This window comes from Diadema setosum, chromosome 18 (assembly GCF_964275005.1).
Source record: "Diadema setosum chromosome 18, eeDiaSeto1, whole genome shotgun sequence".
Classification (NCBI taxonomy): domain Eukaryota; kingdom Metazoa; phylum Echinodermata; class Echinoidea; order Diadematoida; family Diadematidae; genus Diadema; species Diadema setosum.
This window is the reverse complement of record NC_092702.1, coordinates 492,151-516,382: the sequence shown is the minus strand read 5'-3', so window position 1 is coordinate 516,382 and position 24,232 is coordinate 492,151. Positions and strand designations below refer to the sequence as shown.

At 37.1% G+C, this 24,232-nt stretch overlaps 1 protein-coding gene across 2 annotated transcripts in view; it reads left to right on the top strand.

The window, feature by feature from the left end:
• The first annotated feature begins 4,670 nt into the window (after positions 1 to 4,670).
• LOC140242103 (serine/threonine-protein kinase 10-like) overlaps positions 4,671 to 24,232 on the top strand; it is a 72,348-nt gene continuing 52,786 nt past the window's right edge. For both annotated transcript variants that reach the window (XM_072321863.1, XM_072321862.1), the window contains exon 1: positions 4,671 to 5,091. In XM_072321863.1, coding sequence (XP_072177964.1) covers positions 4,942 to 5,091 — 150 coding nt within the window. In that variant the 5' untranslated portion in view covers positions 4,671 to 4,941. The remainder of the gene's footprint in view (positions 5,092 to 24,232) is intronic.

Sequence of the window (24,232 nt, the reverse complement as noted above, 5' to 3'; positions counted from 1 at the left end):
CGTTCATTTGACTGTGTGTGTTTGATTCAATTTCATTTGGACTGATTGTTAGTGTGACTGCAATGGAGATAAAAGTGACAATACTTGAGTTTGGAATGTTCGTGTTACAGAAAAAGTCAGATTGATGGTTAAATACTTCAGACATTCATTTCCTATATGTTTCAGTTATAAGTCTTCATCTATACACTGGGTCCACTCTGCAGATATATAAAACACATGCCCACATGGCATGTTATGCATGTGCATGTGCATGCACATATTCAGCATGCATGTACACACACTTGCTCAAATAAAGATATTTCTGTGAGAAAGTTACTTATATCGGCACCATTATGATATTATGATAGTATAATGCATTAAATTTCCCCAAATCTTGTGACCTGTGAGTATACTGCAAGGATCTCGTGGTGATTGGCAATTTTTATTTTGAGCTCATGATATAAACTGAATGGAACACATTATTATGCTAGTAGACTGGTTTATACTGAGGGAATACTGCTTGTACTGAAGAAGAACAACAACAAAAACCAACAAATCAAACTTACTTCATAGTAGATTACTTTCATTAATATCATAGTTTAGTGGATTGCTCCAAGATGAAAGTGATTTCTGCAAATCACTTTAAATTTGCCTGAAATAGCATCAATCCATGAAAATAAGATCATTATAGTGCAGGTGTGATATGGAAACCAAGTATTACATGCAGCTGGTGGCTTTTGAGATAAAACATGCATAGATGGCATTTCTTTTTTCTCTGTGGATCTAAGACCCCATTGACAGTCACTAATGATTAGACCTGTTTTTGTTCATCTTCTTTTGTTTTTTCATTGTTCATTTAACTAAATCAAACAAAGATTACACGAATCATAACTTACGTGATTACACAAAGCAGTAATATGTAATACACGTATAAAAGATTGGGGTAACCTAAATAAGGAACACATATCTTTTTGAGGTATCAAAATTGATTCTCTACTTTTGGAATATGAAGAGCTAATTCATCTCTCTTCCTTAATAGCTGATTAATATTTAAATCTTTGTTACATTCAACTGAGTTTTGAAGCCAACAACAATAAGAGATTTGGCTTGGATTTTGAAAAGGTCCATGTAGAATTTCAACAGCAAAATTATGAAGTTAAAACTTTTCAAAAAAAAAACAAAACAAAACGGAAGATTTGATTTTCTTTCTTATTGATAATCTTAGTACATAAAGTAGCATTTCTAATTGGCTTAGGCTGTTTGTTCATGTTTCAATTCACTTAGATTTCAGTTTATTCACAACATATTGCAAAAAGGGCCAAAGACTGAAGCTCTTCAGTGTACATATGGTGATAAAGACACAAAAAATAATGACGCAGTGCTTATACCCAAGGAATGATACCATTACTTGAAAGTAGATATATTAAATAAGAAAAAATGAAAACAGCACATTGTCCTCTCTGAGAAAAAATATCATAAAACCAGGAATGTTTGTGAGCATTTCAATTTCGTGAATTAGGCGAGAGCAAAGATTAGCGAAATTAAAATGCATGTGAAAGTTCTTGTCTACACTATACGCATTGAATGTTAGAGGGAACTTGCGAAAAATTTCATGCCACAAAAAGGCTGTCGCCTCCAGTTTGTAAAAATTTCATGCCACGAAAATATCGTGTTTTACAGTACCTTGGTAGCTGAAAACTCATATAGCCATAACATGTCCAGTTTACAGAAGAGATCATAATTATGTACAAAATGCTATCATTCATGTAAACATTAAAGGCACTGTACAGTACTGGTTGAGGTGGGGATTCATGTTTTGAATATTCTTAAGTAAGATATATGAGAAACCTCTTATGAAATATGAAAGAGCATGTAATTTTAGAAGGATTCAACGTTTATTTGATGAAAATGGGTTTTCAAATGGCTGAGATATCCAAAAAAGTGATAATAATAAAAGGCGACAGGCCACGCCTTTATTAGGATCTCTTTGTTTCACCTTGTTTTGGGATATCTCAGCCATTTCAAAACCGATTTTCATCAAATGAACATTTGATACCCCTAAGAAATGCATGCTCTTTGACATCTCAGAGAGTGGTTTCTGAATATCTCATAAAATGTTAAAAGCTAAATTCTCACCTCCACCAGAACTGTATAAAAGGAGGTCCATGGATGACATTCATTTCTATCAGAAGATCTCTAAACTGAGCACCTTGCCGTGGCATTGATCATTTATGCTAGGAGAGAATGGATGTTTTCACTTGTGATTAGAGACAATGTAGTTAAATAAAAGCCAAAACGTTTCTTAACCTTCATGAATTATGCTGTATGAAAACTACTGCTGGTTCTCAGAAAACAGGTGGGCGTGAGACTTGCAGCACATCAGCCCTGCCCAAGGGAACGTGGTGACTGAGGAGTGGAAAGGTGTCCCCCTCTCCCGGTAAGGAGATTTAGAATTTTCAAACTATAAATTGTGTGACCTAGCTGGTGCATAAGGGATACTAAACATGTGGCTTATTCTGATTAAAACATAAACAAAACAAACAAACAACTCAAACAAAAACAACAACAAAAAACAGCAGATAGGGACCTATATTGTCTCAAAATGTGACTTTTTGGTAACTGGAAATGCCTGTTTTAAAAGTTGTAGTATTTTAGTTGTAGTTGTTGTTTGTTTGTTTTTTTCAAAGCGGGGATTGTGAGGCGTGAGAAAAAGCATCTCACTCCAGCATGTGAGTATGAGAAGGACCACTGAAGCATGAGCCTCATGTCTAATACGTGAGGCTTGAACGGTCTGAGATGTTCTAAAACCTGAACAACAATGCACTGCGCAAATCGATGACATGCACAGTTTTTGAGTCCATCTACTTTTTACTGAAAATGAAAGAGCGACCTCTTGAGTTACTCATGCAACTAAAAGCCTTGTGCTGGTCTACCTGCAAGTCTGAGATATTTTTGAGGGGTTCGCTATATTATGTTTCCTGATTTCACTCATCACAAGATCGTGTCCATGTCTTGCACTTCCGCTTTTGGTGAAAGAAAAAAGCAAAAGAAATTTTACATGTGCTCTTGAAATAGTTAACTATTTTTTTCACAACAATATCAATATTAAACTTGTCATGCTTTCTTTTAATGTACAGTCCACTGAAAATTCAGGATCTGTCACTCTCAAAAATGATATACAGTATATCACATAGGTAAAAAAAAAAAAATAACATGACCCCAGTTTCAAAAAAGCAACAAACAAATACAACTTCAGAGTAACTTCTTTAAAAAGCAGTCACTATTTATCAATGACCTGATGTGGCATGAATATCAAATTACAATTGTACTTATATGATACCAAAAAGCAGTGAAAGAAATAAGCACAGTTTATATGTCCAAATACTTTGGGGAAGTGGGATTATACATATTTCAGAGAAAGGCAGTTAGTGTATAAATGACACAAGTGACAGAAGTAGACAAACGTGTTGACAGTTGTGTTAGTATCTTTTCCACTTTGGCTATAGGCATACTGAGTCATAGTCCAGAACATCGGTCTATTTAAATTTTCATCAATCAATCCTTTCTTCCTTCCAAAGTAATAACCCATGTATATTCATCAGAATTTATTAATATCTGCTTTGCAATGGCTGACACTTACTATTTATTCCACATGGTGTTTATTGATGAATTGAATTTTGAGCCTGATTGTAGGCAATGAATTACATTTATTTATTCATTAAATAAATAAATACATGAATAAATAAGTTCTATTCATTTATTCATCCATTCAATCATTCATTCATTCATCCATCCATTTCTTGCTTTATCAATTCTATTGATTTACTAGTAGGCCCTATCTACTTTTTGAGGGTGGGGTGGGGAATGTGTCTACACATTCATGATCACCTAAACAGTGGAAGCAAGTGTGAAGGGAACATGAATTTAGTTTGGTTTAACTTTACGCCCCGCTTTACGCCCACTTTTAAAGTATGTTATGAATGCGTTTAGCCCTTAACAATGATACACTGTACCATTTTTACTGCACCATTTACGAGTGCTTCGAGCTTTATGTCAACTAACAGAAAGTCTTGAACCAATTCTAGACCATTTGAGGCGCAAAGTATTATGTACAATATGGCGCAGTGCAGATAGGCGGTGGACTCCTCGCAAAGTGAATATTGAGCTACAGTGATACCAGCTTTATTTACAATTCCGGAAGGTCGACATTTTGTCTATTTGAATGTATTCGCAGAATAGTGTCACATCAGCTCGAATCATCAGCTTGATTGCCCTACCATCACGTTTTGGATATAATTCGGAAAGGTAAAACCGATAATAATTCTCTCGCCGTGTAGCAGGCAACGAGATTACCTGGCTGCGTACGTACGTGGACTATGTGCCCCTTCTGGGCGTATTAGTGGACCGGCCCAGTCCGACCGTTTTGAGTGAGGAGCCCGGCCCGCCCGAGACTCGCTGTGCCACTGTGCCGTGGGTGCGTGTCAGCGATGTATGCAGGCTCCTGATGACATGAAAGCTTCAACTAGAAACTCTACGGTCTCTTGCTCTTTTTGTGCAATTGCAGTATTTTTGGATTTAAATGTATCCATTGCTACATCCATCTGTATGTGAGCCTCTAACGTGAATTTTTTCAGTTTTTACGGCAAGTTTCATTCAGTCATAGTTTCTGTTCTGGGAGAGAATTTTTAGTTGCGATGTCAATTGGATTAGCACGATGAAAGCAGTAACAGTTACTGAACACTTGCTGAAAAGAGGAATAGACTAAAGAGTGAGGTTTAATACCTCGTAATGATACTGAATTTGAAACGTTTGTCCTTAAAGCTTTCTGAATTGCGAATGGAAAAATCACCAATGCCTGTTCTAAACTCTTGTTAACTCTTTCACTTATGATTGTGAGGACGATTCAGCCAGTCAACTTAACTTTGTGATCTGTGCCAAAATTGTATCAGGAAAGACTGCAAGATGTCGAGCTTTGCATCAAGTGTGAGGAAGTTTTTCTTACGGAAGAAGAAAGAGGACAAATTTCTGAACATAATACGTGACAGAGACCCCAATGATCATTATGAAAAACTATCGGAAATTGGAGATGGTGCCTTTGGAAAAGTTTACAAGGTAAGGACAATTAAAGTATTAAGGTAATTGTTGTTGAGTGTTTTTTTTTTTTTTTTTGACAGTGTATAGTTAGCATACAGTCACATATCACATGATAAGTCTTTAGGGCCTACCATCCAGTGCAGTAGTGGTTGTATCCATGCATGTGACCATGGCCCAAGTTGTTGGATACAGCCTTTGGAAAAGTTTACAAGGTAAGGACAATTTTAAGTATTAAGGTAATTGTTGTTGAGTGTTGTTTTTTTTTTTTTTTTGACAGTGTATAGTTAGCATACAGTCACATATCACATGATAAGTCTTTACCATCCAGTGCAGTAGTGGTTGTATCCATGCATGTGACCATGGCCCAAGTTGTTGGATACAGCCACATGTGAGTGCAATGCAACAATGTGCCACGGTGAAAATAACTTTTTTTTTTCATTTTTGTAGCATTCTAGACAGCTTTATCTTCATATTCCTTTAATAGTTTATTCATTCTCATCATCTTTTCTCCTTGGGGATCTCAGATTCCCATGCGACATAATGGTCGTATTTAGCTTCTCCGTGTCTATGGATAAATGGATGTGGCTATTACATCCAGCAACTTGAGCTAAATATGGCTACAACCACACGTACATGTGGCTGGATGGTATAAAGACATGTATGTGTACACATTGTTTTTGTAGGATGGCACATCCAATTACCGGACGCTTTCTTTCGTGGCTTTGAATTCCGTACTCAGAGGATGAAATTTGGGCTAAAAATAACATCACTTATTCACAGACTCCTGGAAATTACGAATTCAGCCAACTGATGTCAATTGTTCACTCCAGTTTTTAGAAAATATGCTTCAAACATAACCCTCTACAAAAGTTGTCTTTTTGCGCGGTGCAAAATCGCATTGTTTATTACCGGACACGATTTTCGCAAGGAAATAATCGACATCTTTCGCACCTAATCCTTGCACAAGAATCACAATTTATCCCACAAATCATCGTACACATTATCACTGAGCGGATGACGAAGAAAAAATTGGCAAATGAGGCTAAAATTTCGTATTTTACCGTAAAATGTCTGTCTTGAACATTTCGAACAGTTCACAGAATAAAACCTTGTGAAAAAATCGACAACTGGTTAGACTCTACTTCTAGAGTTTACATGCTTTGTCTATGGGAGCTGCACGCGCGGGTGATGAGTTGCGGGCCCCTTAGCACACAACTAGTCCGCATCGTTCACGTTTGAGGACGATAGCTACAAATTTCCGATATCGATCAATGAACTTTTGGTTCTATTGGAATCTTCAGCATTTTCCTGTATGTGAGTGGGATTTCATAGAATTTCAGTTGCAAAATGTGATTCAAACATGCATAAATATTAGCTATCTCGAGGTGCGGGTCACTCAACTAAAAATTTGAGGTAAAATGTGAATTTTTTCCTGTTTTTACATTTTTATGTGGCGTTTCTTGCGATTTCGGTTCACACAAAGTTCTGTGAGCTAGTGGTGAGGCTAATCTACGAAGTCTCGCATGTACAGAATGTCATTAGTACGCAAAAATGTGCGTGTCCGGTAATACCATGCGTCCGGTAATACCATGCTTGCCCCTACAAGTTTTTTTTTTTTTTTTTCTTCTTCTTTTTAGGAGCAACAGACCAATCATGTATTTTAGAACAGCTGGAGTTTCAAAAGTACTGTAGGCAAAAAGTGTTGTTGAACCAAGGCTTTCAATGTTTCAGCTCAAAGACATAAATAATGATGTAGGCCTATAATATATTCATTTTTTTTTTATTCACTACATTATTGCTATATTATATGCTGTATTTTATTTTTTCTGTATTAATGCGCTAAGAAATGCCAGTATTAAACACAGTATAAGAGTTATTTTTTATTATTATTATTATTATTATTATTATTATTATTATTATTATTATTATTATTATTATTATTATTATTATTATTATCATTATCATGATTAATGCAAAAATTTGCCCTTCTGAAAGTGTTTTCAATTTAGGGGAACTCCAAAATTTGCAGACTTAAAAATGATTTTGCCGTGGAGATGATACTGTAATATGCAGAAAAAGAAAAGAAAACATAAGGTAGTTACCAGTCTTGGTTAGAGAAGAATGAATACAAGAAAGTAAACAAGAATGCAAGCAAAAAAAAAAATAATTAAAACAGTTTTCTGAAATAAGTTGAATAAGTTTTATTGTAGTTCTCTAACCCTAACCCTAACCAGTCCTCAGAATAATAAAACTGGAAACTTCTTTTGTATTTGTAGTGAATTTATTCGGACCCTAAAAAAATTTGAATTGTTATTCTGGGTACAAAAGGGGAGTGTAGTTACGAGTGACATGGGTGTAGTTTTAATATTTTTTTTTTTTAGGTGTATTACCATAAGATTTCATACATGATGTTAGGAGATGTTATATTCCACATACTAAGAATCTTGCTATAGGATTGGTCAAGAGCTGATCACGTGATAAAGCGTAGCATTGCCCATCACATCACCTGGGAAGAAAAGTTTGTTACACTCTATGATGATAGTCATTTTGTTTCGCTGATCTCTTAGTCCACACAGTCCTAACGTGTGATATAACTTACAATTTTGAGTACACATGAAATGAAAGTGCATTGCACTGTGGTCTATCATTTGACCTGGGTCAAGTGATAGACCACAGTGCAACGCACTTTTATTTCGGTGCCACGTGTGGGGCTCGGAGCAAATTTGTTGTTTTGTCATCTAAGCGCATACGTCATAAAGTAAACTACGTAGCCTAAGTCCTGAGGATACCCTTAGACAGCTAAAACGGTTTCAAATGTGGAATAAAATGGGAATATTATAGGACCCTAGATGTGGAATATAAAGCAAATAATCAACTTTTACATGTAGTTTCAGGCAATGAGACAAACTATCACTTCCTCGGCGATCTGAATGTGTACGCTATCTTTCCTCAGCTTCGGAAAGAGAGCTACATCCAGATCGCCTCGGAAGAGATAGTTCGTCCCATCACCTTCACCAACGTTGATTATTTGCTTATTATTCTTCAACCATGGAAAATTTTATTATTGCAAAATGGATACTGTACTGTATGTCCCCCAAAAAATTACAACGGGACCCTCCACAATGATAACTTTAATAATAGTTAATCAATCCAAATACAATTTTAGGGTATGAAACTATAACTTGTTACCCACATCTTACAGGAAACCCCATTCGATTTGCTTCAGTGGTCAAAGAGAAATGAGGAGTTTTGCAGAGCATGTCAGGAATCCCTTCCCTCCAAGTTCAGTCCATTGTGTTCACACATTATTCACTTCCAAGAACATCCTGGTGCTAAATTTGGAAGAATCAGACCCATGACATGCTTTACAATGATCTACATTACTCTGTGACCACTTAACCAAATTGAATGGAGTTTTCTGCAAAATGAAGCTAAGATCTTATATTTTAAGACTCTGAAGTAGCATTTACACACTTTTAGCACATTGGAAGTTACCACTGTGCATTCCGATTCTAATTTTTTTGGGACATATTGTACAACAGTGTATAATATCACCTTTGAACTCTCCTCTTTGATAGATAAGGGAGTCTTTTTGAGAGTAAGAAATTGTGAAAGACATTCAAGCAAGTGGATATATTGAAGGAAAAAGTCGCTGAGGAATAGACCAGACAAAGTAATGTTAAAACAAAGATGTATCATCAATCTACGCACATGTACCTGTACCTTAGTATTTAATTTCATTATGCAGTTCTTAATGGCACACTGTGCAGGTTGCAATCCACTTGTGTAGAGTAGAGGTGTACCATTACATACTGTTATAAACACGAAAGGGTTGCAAGCATGTCATATTAATTTCACATCTTTGTATTTTCATAGAATATGATGTACAAATGTGTAATGTCATCTCATAACCCCTTGTGCTCTGTAATCTAACGTACACTTGTATACAGTACATTACATGCTTTAATAGCATCAAAGAGAAATAGGGAGATGCAGTCTCCTTTTTAAAAAGCTCACATGTCCTCCTGAAATAACTAATGTTTTATTCAAGTTGTAGCTAAAACATACTCTATTGTCACATGTTAACGGGCATTTGTACTTGGTGCTGTAGTGTGGGGCTCCCATGCAATGGGAAAGATGGCCTATTGCGGATTACCTCTGGTATATGATTCGAGAATCCTAACAAATTGTGCACAGCTTGTATCACTGATCTCTGTGTACATTTGTAAGTAAAACTGTACTCAGTACAATACACAGTTGGAGAATCTTGACTGGAGTTGAAGTACAAAGGTACACTTTGATGCATACATATTCGCTTACACACAGTTCTATTCGAGCAGGCCTACACTAGTCATAATTTTCAAATGTACTCTGGTCGGCAGGGAATGAAGATCAATCAGTTGGGGTATCCTTCTTTCCCCATTCTACTTGGTTCTTTAAAGGGATCGTATAGTTTTGGTTGAGACCTAATGCCATACTTATAACATTTTTTTTTTTCTTTTTTTTGCGAGATAATGAGACACCTCTGATGAAATATGAAGGAGCATGTAATTTCAAGAGGATTCAACATTTATTTGATGAAAATTGGTCTTGAAATGGCTGAGATATCCAAAAAAGCTATCCTAATAAAATTGACAGGCCAAAACTTTTATTAGGATCTCTCTGTTTTACCTTGTTTTTAGATATATTTGTACAGTGTATACAATGTATCTCAGTCATTTCAAATACACTTTTGATTCCCCATAGAATTACGCTCTTTAACATCTCACAGTGTGGTTTCTAAATACCTCGCAAAACGTTACAAGCTGAATCCTCACCTCAACCAGAACTGTACAGTCCTTTTAAAAAGTGAATTGGCTCAGTCATGCTGTTGGCAGGACCAGTCTTTACATAATTTGAAAGTTGCATGTGTGATGGCATGGGAAGGACAAGGCTTCCCAGTTGACTGTACTTTGCTGTTTAATTGCTTTATCTTGAACAAGCACAGCATTGTACTGTAATCACGTAACCAAGTATGCAATGCTATACATACAATGCATGTGGACACTTAAGTTGTTCAATGCTTTTTTTTTAGTCCTCAATTTGTTTGTTATTGTGATAAATTTGAATGAATCAAGAGATGAGTATTTTAAGTTGGTCACATCACAGTTGGTATGCTGTAATGGCCTGTATGCATGTAGTGGTGTGTGATGTTGTAGCACATAAACAGGAATCAGATACGAGTACACTTGTACCTTGCCTCCACTAATGATTGGTATAAACTACTCTGTCTCAAGGCCTCACATCACCCACATGGTATGCTTGTACTATGTAGGCCTACAATGTACAGTGTATTCAATCACCAGATATGTATAGATTACTGGTAGGATTCTACTGTATTTACATCACAGCTTATGTGTTTCTGAAGGTGGAGTGGATACGTTTTGCCTGTTTTGAATTTGTGGATATTGTTATTATTATTGTTATCATTATCATCATCATCAAAAATATTATCACTGCAGTGATGTCAAACTAAAGCCACAGCTACCAGGTATACATGTACTGTATAATGATGTGGTATAGACCTACGATTTTATAATAACTAATTGATTCCCATCAATAGCGAGTAGAATACAATGTCAATTTTACTTTAAAGGCACTATTAACCATTTGCAGATGAAACAAAAACCCAGCATTAGTGCTTTAAAATAGTTCTTAAATGTGAGTTAGGGATAGAAACAACCACTGTATAAATTTGAATCTGTGTAATCGATGTTACGTATTATTGAATACACAAAATGTGAATGATAGTTATAATAAAAATGTTTCCAAAGTAAACTGTCTACAGTTATGGCTTTGTGAGAAAAATAGTTACATGTATGTCTCCTTATATTGTAGGATTTATTGCAAAATGTTTATATAGTAGGATGTTTTGTGATACAACTGACCTACACATATGCATCAAATGTGATAACTCGAACATATTTTAAATCACTCCCAAAGGTAAACAGTTCCTTTAAGGTACACTATGCAATGCACCGTAAGTAGTAGAGGATTATTATCATCAAACCAGCTAGTGGTCTGACTCTACCACTGCTCAAAAATTCTGAAACTTCCTTAAGAATGTAGGCCATTTGTGTCATGTTGCTGACTACTGTGCCAGTGCAAATTTTGATTGAAGTGATATTTTAGATGTTATATTAATTGAAACATTAGTGTTCGGTAGAGAAATGTCAGACATTGAGCTCTGAGCTGGCATGGAATCATTGATTCAGTAAAGAAAGTTTGAAGAATCTCACTGCACGGGCAGTGTATACCTTGTCTTGCTGTGTTTTACATTTTAAATGGAGTTCAAAATATTCGCATGGCTTACAATTGTATATTTTGATACACTTAATTCAAAAACACACATTGTACATGTAGGTTCCTTTCATTCTCAGTTCCTTTGGCATCACAGGTACCATACTTTGAAAGCAATAGTGATTTTATGATAAGTTTCTACCCATTTTCTGAGTGAGTGCACTACATGTGAACTTTTTCACAATTATGTGGCCTCTTTGATGAAGCGTGAACCCTGTGAAACTTATGACAATGGTGCTATTGTTTGGTGCCATTCCTCCTGTATCAGTAATACTTGTGCTGTGATAAGTACCAATGTGCGTTAGCTAGTATAGGACAGGGGATTTACAGCTTGCTCATTGCTGTGCCTAATGGCTTATAGTGTTTGCATGGCTTGGTGATAGGCTCACTGTGTGTGTTTATGGGTGTGTGTGTGCATAATGTCCAGTATTGGACATTATTGACCTTCTGGAAACAGATCTGGACTCTTTAAATACACCAGGGGTGAACTCTGAAACGGGGCGAAATATTTATTATAACTTGGCCCTTTGTTTACTGTGCAATAAATTGTGTATCGTGGTAGGCCTACATGTGAGAATTCTTACTACTGGTCTACACAAAGGATATTTCCTTGCTACATAGTACTTCATTAGCTGTATCAGTCTGTAAGTGCCTGTGAAATGTAAGCTGTTCTAATTGACAGTTTGTATCGCATTTTATAAAAGGTTTATTCAATATGTGTATGATTTTTTTTTCATTGCCGTATGTAGGGTCCAAGGGAACTTTTTATATATTTTTGTTTGTGCAATACTCGGATTGAATTAAAAGAGTTGCTATCACTTCATAACTCATCTAAAACATTTCCTTTCAATTATTCCAATGTGATATCAACAAAAACACACCTACACACATTAATTTCCAAATCTTCTACTTCTACTTGATGGACTCATCCAAGATTTAGAACACAATTCCTTGCCAAATATTTCTGTCTGTGATCAGACCAAATTTGGTCTCTTATAGCAAAAATAACCAACATATTGAAGTGAGTGTTAGTTTGATGGAAATAATCTAATCATTTGAAAAGAACAGTCTTGTTGCAAAGTTGAATGTCAGTTGTCATTTACAGTATATCTACTTTCTTGCAGTTGTCCGCTATTTTCAGTTAATTTTTTAGTCATTTGTTATATCAGGTTAGGTATTAGTCCTTAGTCCTTTTTCGAAGTTCTAAAAAAGAGACAAACAATAGTCAATACACATGTTCATTGTATGCATTTAGTGTGTGTCTGTAAGGCCTTCATGACAAACTGTTAAAGAAATGAAGTGTACATCAAATTACAAATACAGTGTAGATGGATGGATGCTTGCTCTACTCCCTCTTTATATTTCAATTCAGCATAAATTGTTAACTGTTTAAAAGATAACTGTTCCACCAGTATGCTCTTTGCTTGCATTCTAAGAATAGCTGAAGGGAAAGTAAGAGTGCTCTATCTCTTATTTTACATACTACATGTACATCCATGTAATTTGTGTACTTGGGTATTTATGCCAGATGCTGTAGAAAAAACAAAATGTGTCCACTGTCAGTTTGCTTCTGGAGATGAGGAGAGATTCCAGGAATTATGTCAAGGGAGTGAAGACATACATGTACAGTGTGTGCCAATAATGCTGAGCTTGATAGGCTACATAGTGTACTTCAAATCCTAATATAAAGTCAAGGAAAAATATCAGAATTAAATACAGGTACATGCCTATCCCATTGTACAACATATAATTGTGTATTTTTTTCAAGCTACAGATCTATAAATGTGCATATATATTGTACATGGTACATTGTACATATTATGTGTGTGTGTGTGTGTGTACATTAATACTATATTTTTTGATGGGTGGAGCAGGATAAAGTTCACTGATGTACAGTAACATCCTCTATTACATATTTTGTCATTCAGTTTTCCCTTGATACACACCCCTCTTGTCAGAAACTGCAAGTTAGGACAGTTTTTTAAAACCATCTACAGAGCTTGTTACTACATGTATGCACTTATGAGTATGTTTTAATGGTTCCCTGTCATTTTATTTCCTTGTTCGTAGAGCAAATGTCTTTCTGTTTCAGTCAGCGAGTACTGACACTGGGCACAACCCTGTGTATGAACTGAAATACAATGTAAACTGGGATGAAACTACATTGTACCTTCTGCTATGGACTTTGGAATTGCCATTGTATAAAAGCAATGAGAAGTAACACACAAAGTGAATACCTATGAAGTGCCAGAGTGCTTTTGGAAAACAAATTAGTATGCTTGTTCAAAGTACTTCATTTTCTACATATAACTGCTCATAGTAAGACTACTGCCTTGTGAATACATAAAACAGGAGTTTTGACATACTGTGAATGGTAGACCAGGGAGGGGTTCCCTACCATGCTTGTGTGATATTGGCAAATGATGGAATATTAAAAGAAAAAAAAAAAAACAGTAGTAAAGTCCTGTGGGATTGTATTTAGATTTATTGTGAATCCAAGGATGCTAATTATGCTGCAATTGCTCTCAGCTGAGAGCCATTAAAAACTAACAGGGGAATAATACCCAAATATACAATTTATGTATAAAGTATTTAGGTTATACATGTATATTTGATGATCTGTGTACCATTGACACACTCCACACAGGGCAAGTTATGTTTTGTGAGTTTCCAAGAAAAATCAAAGTGGACCGATATTTGCATCATGATGCAACACAAGAGTATTAAAAGTATTTTGCATCCACAGACAGGAATTTCACAGTTTTAGCATCCTGTTGCAAGAATCGATCTAAAAAAAGATGTCAGTTTTAGGTGTATCAGCGGGACTATTGTGAGATCAACATGATTCCTGGTCTGGTACTACTCGTACCACTGATCTATAGCAAGAAGCAGCTGTAAAATGCTCATCTGTTGAGTGATTCAGGATGTTTACAGCTTCTTGTGTTGATTACCACAAGTCTGTCTGAGTAGTGTGTCTGTCTAATGAATGACATCAGGAAGTTGTTCATCAAGGACAAGCTTCCCTTGTGATAGATTGGACTGGCTTCATGTTGCAAGATCGTGGCAAGGGGGTCACAGTATTGTGATTAATTGACAATGGCACTCAATGTATGCAGTTGATTATCAGTTTCTTGTTGTTTTTTCTTTAATTGATAAAGTAAAGTCTGTGAATCATTAATGAGCTCTCTGTATTTAAATGAGATGCATACATGGTCAGCTTCTATTGGATCCATTATGATCGGTAAAGGGAGATTGAGTCAGGTTGTATCCATGCACACGCATTGTATTGCAGTTGTTCACACTCAGATCCTCTGCCAGTACGTAGAGTGGTAGGAAACTCCAGCTGCATGATTTGTAGAAATGACAATAGGGAAGGGAAATAGGGGCTTGATTGCTTCTTTGTTCCACATTGCTGATCAGATTACACCAAGTCAGTTTTCATTTTATGTGTAGTATCTACAGTAGGTGTGTCTTCATCAGCCCGAAGTTCAAACTAGAGGGATATTTTGCGGTCTTGGAAAATAGCCCGATACAGCGAATGTGCGTCTTCATCAGCTCGAACAGCCCGCATTTGTAGTACACCTTGAATACACTGTGCGTGTATGCAATATACACAGTCACTAGCTTGTACGTGCACTTTCCATAGCCAGCTGGCTAACCAGAAGCGTGGAGGGATCGAGAAAATTTTGGGCTGATGGAGACGCCCCCCAAAAAGCGCGCTATTTCATGAATTAGCGCTCTAGTTCACGAACTAGACCAAGATTTTGGGGGAAATTTTCCCGATCAAATAGGGCGCTATTTGCGTCTTCACTACACAGATAGCGTGCTATTTGGACATCGGGCTAGTTTGGTAACCGCAAGATAGCGCGCTATTTTGAAACTTCAGGCTGATGAAGACACGCCTAGTGGGTGGGCAGCACAAAGCTGTTAAGTTTTATGATAAAGCAGTCCATTGTTTGTGAGATTCATGAGGTTCATGAGCAGAAGCAGTAAGTTTTAAATTTCATTTTTTCTGTTTTCGTAAATGTCAGTTTACCTCTGTGCATGTAGGGCTGCCTCACATGTCTTTCTAAATAATTAAAGATATTCACCATACAAGTTTTTAACTCATTAGCAGTGGCGGATCCAGAGGGGGACGCACCAGGCACACGCCCCTTCCTTATTTTTTGTTAAAACAAAAGAAATAAAAAGAAAAAAGGATGGGGGTGCGTACGCCCTCCTTCAATTTTGTAAAGGCACCTCCCCTTTACGGAATTCCTGGATCCATCCCTGCATTAGGTTGTATCTTCTGAAAGTTGATGAGTATTTCAAAGTATTGATTCATCTTGCGAAGCATTGCTTTTTGTATGTGAGCTTCTACGTAGATATTGTACATTGTACTTCTCGTAAAGTATTGATCTTTCCGTAGGTTGTTATGCATGTACATCACCATGTCAAAATAAGATTACACATAGTGATTGACTTATGGTGCCTTGATTTTTGTGTCTGACAGGCACCGTAAATGTTGACTTTTGTAGTTGTTTCTGTTCTTAGTATTACCTGTAAATGAGGGTATTAGGAGAAATGGTGCAGTTTATGGCAGAGATTTGTGAATTCAAGTTGTCATACCTACTTCTGCAATGCGTGTATTAACTTTCTAATCCACAATGTTCTCTTGAAGTGGAACATTTTATTGAAAAGTCCTGTATGAATAGAAACCCTGAAGTCTTTGCTATTATAATTGACAATTTCTACTCACGCAGTATGGCTGCTTATTGTACAGGATTACGTTTTCGAAGAGTTTTTTTTTTTTTTTTTTTAACTATTCTGAAATGTGGACAAAATAGATTACAGATTTTGGTGTATGAGTCATGACTGGCATGTAAACAAGGCAACATTAAGATTTTGTTTTAGTTTCAGCAAGAATCAGATTGCTAATGGATGGAAAGCCTCTGACAAACAATCAAGAAGGGCTCCGCCCATAACAATCCTAATCCAGTTATTGCAGACGGAAGCCTCAACCAGCCCCCCCCCCCTACTCCATTTTTGTCCCCCAGAGGTGATGTTTGGTGTTGCTAAGCAACCATGCTACCAAATCAGTATTAGGCACATTACCAAACTAGCCACAAGTTTGCAGTATAGAACACAGATAATTTTAACCAAGGTTAGTAAAATATCCAAACAAGACATTCAGATGAGCCCTGGTTTCATAGAAATGTAGTCTTTTGACATTTTTTATTTCCTCAACAATAACTTGGTCTTTGTCTTTGTAACATTTGAATTTTGCATTTTTTTAAATATTCCATTCATATATCTTTAAAATATTCTATTTATTTGTGTTTTTTGTCCCCACCGAACGAGTTCGAGCAGGGGACTATGAAATGGGCTCCGTACATGTGTGTGTCCGTGCGTCCGTGCGTCCATCCGTCCGTCCGTGCGTCCGTCCGTGTGTGCGTCCGTGTGTGATCAAAATGTTGAATTTGCTACTTCTCTGTCATTTATGAGCCAATTTTGATTCTGTTTGCTTTATATGATAGCACTACATGGGAGCTTTAAAACTTCTACACAGAATTTCAGTTGTGACCTTTGACCTTGACCTTTGACCTATATTGTACATTTTGCTACAAAATGCTACTCCTTCGCCATTTCTAACCCGATTTCGATTCCGTTTGCTTTATGTGATGGCACTAGGTGAGGGCTTCAAAACTTCTACACAGAATTTTGACCTTTGACTTCTTTGACCTTTGACCTTGATTTTTGACCTATATTGTACATTTTGCTACAAAATGCTACTCCTTCGCCATTTCTAACCCGATTTCGATTCCGTTTGCTTTATGTGATAGCACTAGGTGAGGGCTTCAAAACTTCTACACAGAATTTTGACCTTTGTCTTCTTTGACCTTTGACCTTGATTTTTGACCTATATTGTACATTGGCTACAAAATGCTACTCCTTCGCCATTTCTAACCCAATTTCGATTCCATTTGCTTTATGTGATGGCACTAGGTGAGGGCTTCAAAACTTCTACACAGAATTTTGACCTTTGACTTTTTTGACCTTTGACCTTGATTTTTTACCTATATTGCACATTTTGTTACAAAATGCTACTTCCGGCGGGGACATATATTACGCACCGCGTAATTTCTACTTTTCCTTGTTTTTAAAGTAAACCATTTTCAATCAAAGTATAGAAAATCCCTGAGTGCAGTGTGATATTTTGTGACAAACCTTTTTTATACCCCCGCCACACATAGTGTGAAGGGGGTATGTAGGAATCACCGTGATGTTGGTCGGGCGGTCGGTCGGTCTGTTGCAAAATCTTGCGTCGCGAACTCCTACAGTTTTGAAGCAATTTAAATAAAACTTTGGGTAAATGATGATATTGAGGTATAGATGTGCAAGACATGTTTTTTGTGTTTGTCGAACAATGCGTTGCCATGGTAACCACAATTTTAGCAAAACCTTGTGGAGGGAATTACTTCCATAGTATTTAAGCAATCAATTTCAAAATTGGTATCTATGATGATCTATAGGTGTAGTTATGCAAGACACTCTTTGTGTTTGTACTTGACAAAGCGTTGCCATGGTAACTGCATGGTTTCTTCGAAATCCTGTGAATTGAACAACTTCCACAGTTTTGAAGCAATTGAAATCAAATTTGGTAGGCATTATGGCCTTGAGGCATAGATGTGGAACACATAATTTTTGTGTTTGTCAGACAAAGCGTTGCCATGGTAACCATAATTTTACCAAAACCTTGTGGATTGAATAACTTCCGCATCATTCAAGCAGTTAAGGTCAAATTTAGTATGTATGATGATCGGGAGACCGTAGTTATGCAAGACACCAATGTGTTAATATAAGAAAAATGTGTTGCCATGGTAACAACTCATTTTTGTATCAAATTGAACCATTTAATCTATGAAGGTGAAATTTGGTGTGTATGATGCTCTTTAAGTGTAGTTTTGCAAAATGTCCTTTGTATTTGTATCGGACAATGTGTTGCCGTGGTAACCACATTTTTTTTTTAAATCCTGTGGAGTGAACTTCTTCCACAGTTTTCAAGCAATTGAAACCAAATTTGGTAGGCATTATGGCCCTGAGGTATAGATGTGGAACACATAATTTTTGTGTTTGTCACACAAACCGTTGCCATGGTAACCACAAATTTACCAAAACCTTGCAGATCGAATAACTTTTCCATCATTCAAGCAATTAAAGTCAAATTTATTATGTATCATGATCTAGAAGTGTAGTTTTGCAAGACACCAATGTGTTAGTATAAGGAAAATGTGTCACCATGGTAACCAATCATTTTTGTATCAAAATAAACCATTCAAGCTATGAAGGTCAAATTTGGTGTGTATGATGGTCTTTAAGTGTAGTTATGCAAAATGTCCCTTGTGTTTGTATCAGACAATACATTGCCATGGTAACCACACTTTTTACCCAAACCTTGTGGAACCAGCTGTTACCATAGCACTCAAGCAACTGTGGTAATTGTACAGTATTATTCTGTTTCCAATTCGACAAGTGCACAAACTTGGTATAAACGTCATTGCCCTCATAACATCACATACATTGTACTATAAAGCAGCACTAGGGGTGGGGGTATTAATCACCTTCAGTGATAATTCTAGTTTAATAATGTACATCAGTTTTTGATAATCGTGTTCATATCAGGATATTTTACCATGGCAATGTATAGGCTAACAATATGAGTATGTTTAAGGATTTTTGATATCTTTCACAGGTTTTCATAGATTTTTTTTTTTTTGCATTAATTGTTATTTGTCAGTGTGTCTGTTGCCAAAGTTTTTGAAGTGAGAATCCAGCTAATGTTTTTGTATTATTTAGTATAAGATGAGATAGGAATACAAGTATCACAGAAACTGGAAATATGTGATATGCATGAAGAGAGTGTACAATTTAAGTGGAAGGACCTCCTCTAGTTGCCCATATAAGATTTCATGCAGTAGACCAGTTACATAAATGGAATACCATTTTGATACAGTCATGTTGATATTAGTTCATTCTGTCTCCATCTTCATGGTTCTCCATACTGTGGTTTATCAATCATTTAGGGAGGCAGAAATCTGTTCAGAGAGTGGGCAGTGATATGAAAAGCTATGCTGCATGAGGGCCACTGCTCCGCCTAAATACAGTGAGTCAGCAGGGAGCAGCTCCACAGTTGGTTTATTTAGTGGGCAGGCCAGTGTGGTGTGTATGTCCCATTCAGAAAGGGTACTCTGTGTGTGTACACTGTGTGTGTGTGTGTGTGTGTGTGTGTGTATATGTGTGTGTGTGTGTGTGTGTGTAACAGAATGTCGGTGCAAAGGACCTGTGTGTATAGAGGTAATAGCTGAATGGTGTGTTTAGATCCATGCACAAGGAGATGAATTGTTATTACATATCATACACAGTGTATAAATTCATGTTGGGAGAGCAGATTTATTTTCGGTGGTCTATGCATTGAATTCCTTCAAACCACCATGAATAATCAGCTGACCTCAGTGATCAGCCACTGAAGCTAATTTCAGATTTTGCTTCAAGCTGGATGTAAATCGCTCTTGTAATTCTATTTTAGCAAGGTGACTACTCCTTTGTAAGATTTCTGTGGATATAGGTTAAATTTTTGATGTCTTCTCAGTTTTTCTAGCCAAGAAAAAAGTTTTACTAGAGTGATCTTTCATGAGTGTCTGTTTTGTTTTATTCTTGCCCTAGCCATATAGAGGTATGATGAATTGATGTGTGTTGACATCAATCTCATTCATGTGTTTTGTGGTCCTCCACAACTCTTAAGAAGTGTAATGCTTTAAATATTTAGTATCATTTGTTAGAATTGTCTGAAGAAAGTCTGGCCACATGCACACATTTTGGACCTTCATATCTGCCCTACCAGTAGGTACCAGTTTGAGGTGCGTTTACTGTGGTTACATCATATTTTTTTTTTTTACCCATCTTCTGGGAGTGATATGCATAAATGTAGCAGCTCATGAGTGAATACAGTAAAACAATTGCTATCTGTACACCAATTGTAAAGAAGAAATTTTTGCAGTGTGCAAATTTTCATGCATATCACACAACATGAAACTAGCACAAAAGATTTAAGTACAATATAAGTAGATAGTTTCTTGATATATTTGTGTACTATTTTAGAAATAGATTCCATGTTATTGAAAACACAGAAAATTCATTGTACGTGTACTCTGCCAAGCAGGAAATATTATTTGTGTGAAAATTGTCACATTTACAGTGTGCTGCCAGATATTTCCCATGCAGTCATAAAATGTCCAGTTATCAGACACACTGTCAGTTCTTAATAAGACAGTCTTTTTTGTTCTGCATTTGATTATTTTGTTGTGTATGAGTTGCCATCTGTGGATCCATCTTTATGTGCATCAAAATACAATGTAGACAAAATAGCCAAAATAGCCATTGCAAAAGAGAGACTCTGTTAGTTGTATTGACTGCACCCTTGGCAAATACTGAAAGGGAATTGTCATATGTAATTTCCTAGATAGTATTAATTGGTGTTTTGTGAAATGGGTGTTTCATCACTCTCAGTTTGATGAGGATGCCTTACTCGGTACCAAGAGGGTGTCGCTATTGATACCATGAGGATGCCACCACTGGTTCCATTGTGAGGATACCTCCGTTGGTACAATTTGTACCATGAAAATGCCATTACCAGTACTATTAGGATGCCACTATTGGTACAGAGAGGGTGCCATATGAGGATGCCTTTACAGGTACCATGAGAGGGCCTTTATTGGTACTGTGAGGGGGCTTTTAATGGCACCATGAGGATGCCACTACTGGTTCCATGGGATACCTCTGTTGGTACCGTGAGGATTCCACTGTTGGTACCGAGAGTAATGCCATTACCAGTACTACAAATGTATGAGGATGCCCTTACAGGTACCCTGAGGATGCCTTTATTGATACCAAGCGTATCCGGGCACTTACCCCCTGGGCAACCCCCCCCCCCCCCCCCGGATAACTACCACAAGGATAATTACCCCCCAGGGCTATTCCCCCCTAGGGCAAGTACCACCCGGAAAACTACCCTCCTAGGGCAATTACCCTCCAGGGCAATTACCCCCTAGGGCAACTACCCCCCCCCCCCCCCCCCCCCCCCCCCCCCCCGGACAACTACCCTCTTAGGGCAATCACCCCCCAGGGCAATTCCCCCTAGGACAACTACCCACCGGATAACTACCCACCGGTTAACTGCCCCCCAGATAACTACCACCCGGATAACTACCCCCTGGATAACTACCTCCCGGAGAACTACCCCCTGGATAACTACCACCAGGATAACTACCACCCATACAACTACCACCCGGATAACTACCCCCTGGATAACTACCTCCCGGAGAACTACCCCCTGGATAACTACCACCAGGATAACTACCACCCAGATAACTACCACCCGGATAACTACCACCCGGATAACTACCACCAGGATAACTACCACCAGGATAACTACCCCCCGGATAACTAATTTTTATGAATATCATGAACGGTGTCTGTCAAACAATCAAAAAGAAAAAGCAAGCACATGAGGGGGTAGATAAATGGCATTTGTCCTTTCACACGAAGGTGATTTAGTCTTTTTAGACCTGAAATTCAGCGATCTGGTGCAAACTTTTGGTGCAAAAAAAAAGGAATAATGGAATAAATAGGGCTCTTTCAGGAAAGTGTTACAATCACGGAATTTAGCTCTTATTCCGAGTCATCATCTCTATGTATGAACAAAATCTAGTGAAGTAGAGTTTAGGGTTGGGGTGAGGGAGAAGGATTTCCCCTTCCGCTCGACGGAGCTTTTGCGTTGTTAGAATTGAAATAAAGCGATCCGAAGCACCCTTTTTTGTGCAGAATTAGGAAATTGTCATTTCCCGAAGTGTATTAAGTCTATAGAGGGGACCAAGCAATGGGAGGGTGGCAAAGTAGCTCTCCCATATTCGTGGGAGCTCTTTTTAGTTTTAGAACTGAAATTCAAAAATCTGTAGCACACTTTTTTTGAATGTCTGGAAATTAATTGTCAATCAAAAAAAGTGGAAGGGGATAAGCGCTATCCAGCCCCCCCCCCTCGCACGAGGGACATTCTGCATTTTCTGCTTGCATTTAAACGTTTTGATGCAAATATTTTGTGGCATATTTGGAAAACTGTCTGTCCTTGCATGCATGGAGGGGGGGCGAGCTATCACCACACTTCCGGTTCGAGGGAGCTTTTGCCTTTTTAAAGTTACAATTTAGATATCTCGAATACGGTTTGATGAAATATTTGGGAAATTAAGAATTAAACAACTGATCTTGTGAAAATAAGAGAGGAAAGTGTTAATTAAAAGGGAATTTCCTTTTGTACATGAAATAACTTTCGAGTTTTCCGAATATAAGTGATATAAGTGTTGTACACTCAGAAGTATTCAGGATTTTTTTTTTTTAAATAGTCTATACATCATCCAACAAGATTGAATACTGTTCAGCTCTCTTACCGCTCTGAAGGTGGGTGTATGAACGTCAAGCAATATGCTGAAAAATGATATAATCACATTTCTGCTTCCTCTGTTGTTGTTGTTTTTTTCTTCAAATTTCAGGGAGGATGATTGAACAGGCAATCCCCCCTCCTCCATTTCAGGGGTGGGGGATGTATACCCCCATCCCATCCCCGATTTACGCCCATGGCTTTGTGTAATGTAGCATGCCGATCTGTATCAACGACGTATAGGCCTCCCTGTAGACACATAGAGAGAACCACACGTGTGCAAAATACGTATCGCTATATGCTTACCTATACATTCAGATAATTATGTATTTTCTCTTCCGACAGAATATAATATCATATTCTGTAGAGTAATCTCATATATATGTATTGTAATTATGTCACAGATGTTTGGATAATGAATATCGTTTAAATTGAAGAAACTAGCTATAATGAGAATCATATTATTGTATATATATTACATTTTATTATTTGATGCCAAAATGTTGTAAATGATGCCTTACAAATAATAAATAAATCATCTGACAGATGTTATTGAATATACAATGTTTGGCTGTACAGCGAAAAATAACGGGTATCGACAAAGTCTTAGCAACCACAGTGATTCTTCGTTTATTTTCGATGATTTCGGTATGCCCGAGCCGCATCCGAGTCGATGATACGTACATTCACCGTCTGTGTTTGAAAGTTTGTGATTTTTTTGAAGAATACACAGAAACCAATTTAAATAAGCCAACCGCGAAGAAGTCAAAGCATGATTAAGCATATCAGCTGCAGATAAAAAAAACAAACAAACAACAACTCATCTCTAACATTCCGCTGAACTTGAGTTACATGACTTCGAAATGAGATTTCATAATGAATTATAACACCTATTGGAGTTACAGGCTGTTTTTGATGAAGTATACCAGTGCTACAGACAGGACTGATGTGGACATAATATCATTGATGATCAACTTCACTTAACATTTCATTCTTGAAACCAATATATACATATGATAATAATAATGATAATAATAAGAAACTCAAAATCTATCATCATTCAGTTTAAGACCATTGGATGCCAGCAAGATTCTTCATGTCTTGCCAACACGCTTCAAGTTCTGCAATTATGGCGGGTGACAGTGAAGACAGAAGAGGTTTAAAAGAAAATTAGGCTGTGTATCACATGCATAACAATAATAACCAATACAATGCTTGCGCAATATTTTAGTGATTAGTTTCCTAAACAGACCAAACAACAAAAACAAAACCCGGGCCTCCAACAGAACCCTGGGGTAACCGAAAGTCATTAACCAACAACCAATAACAAACAACAAATAACCAATAACA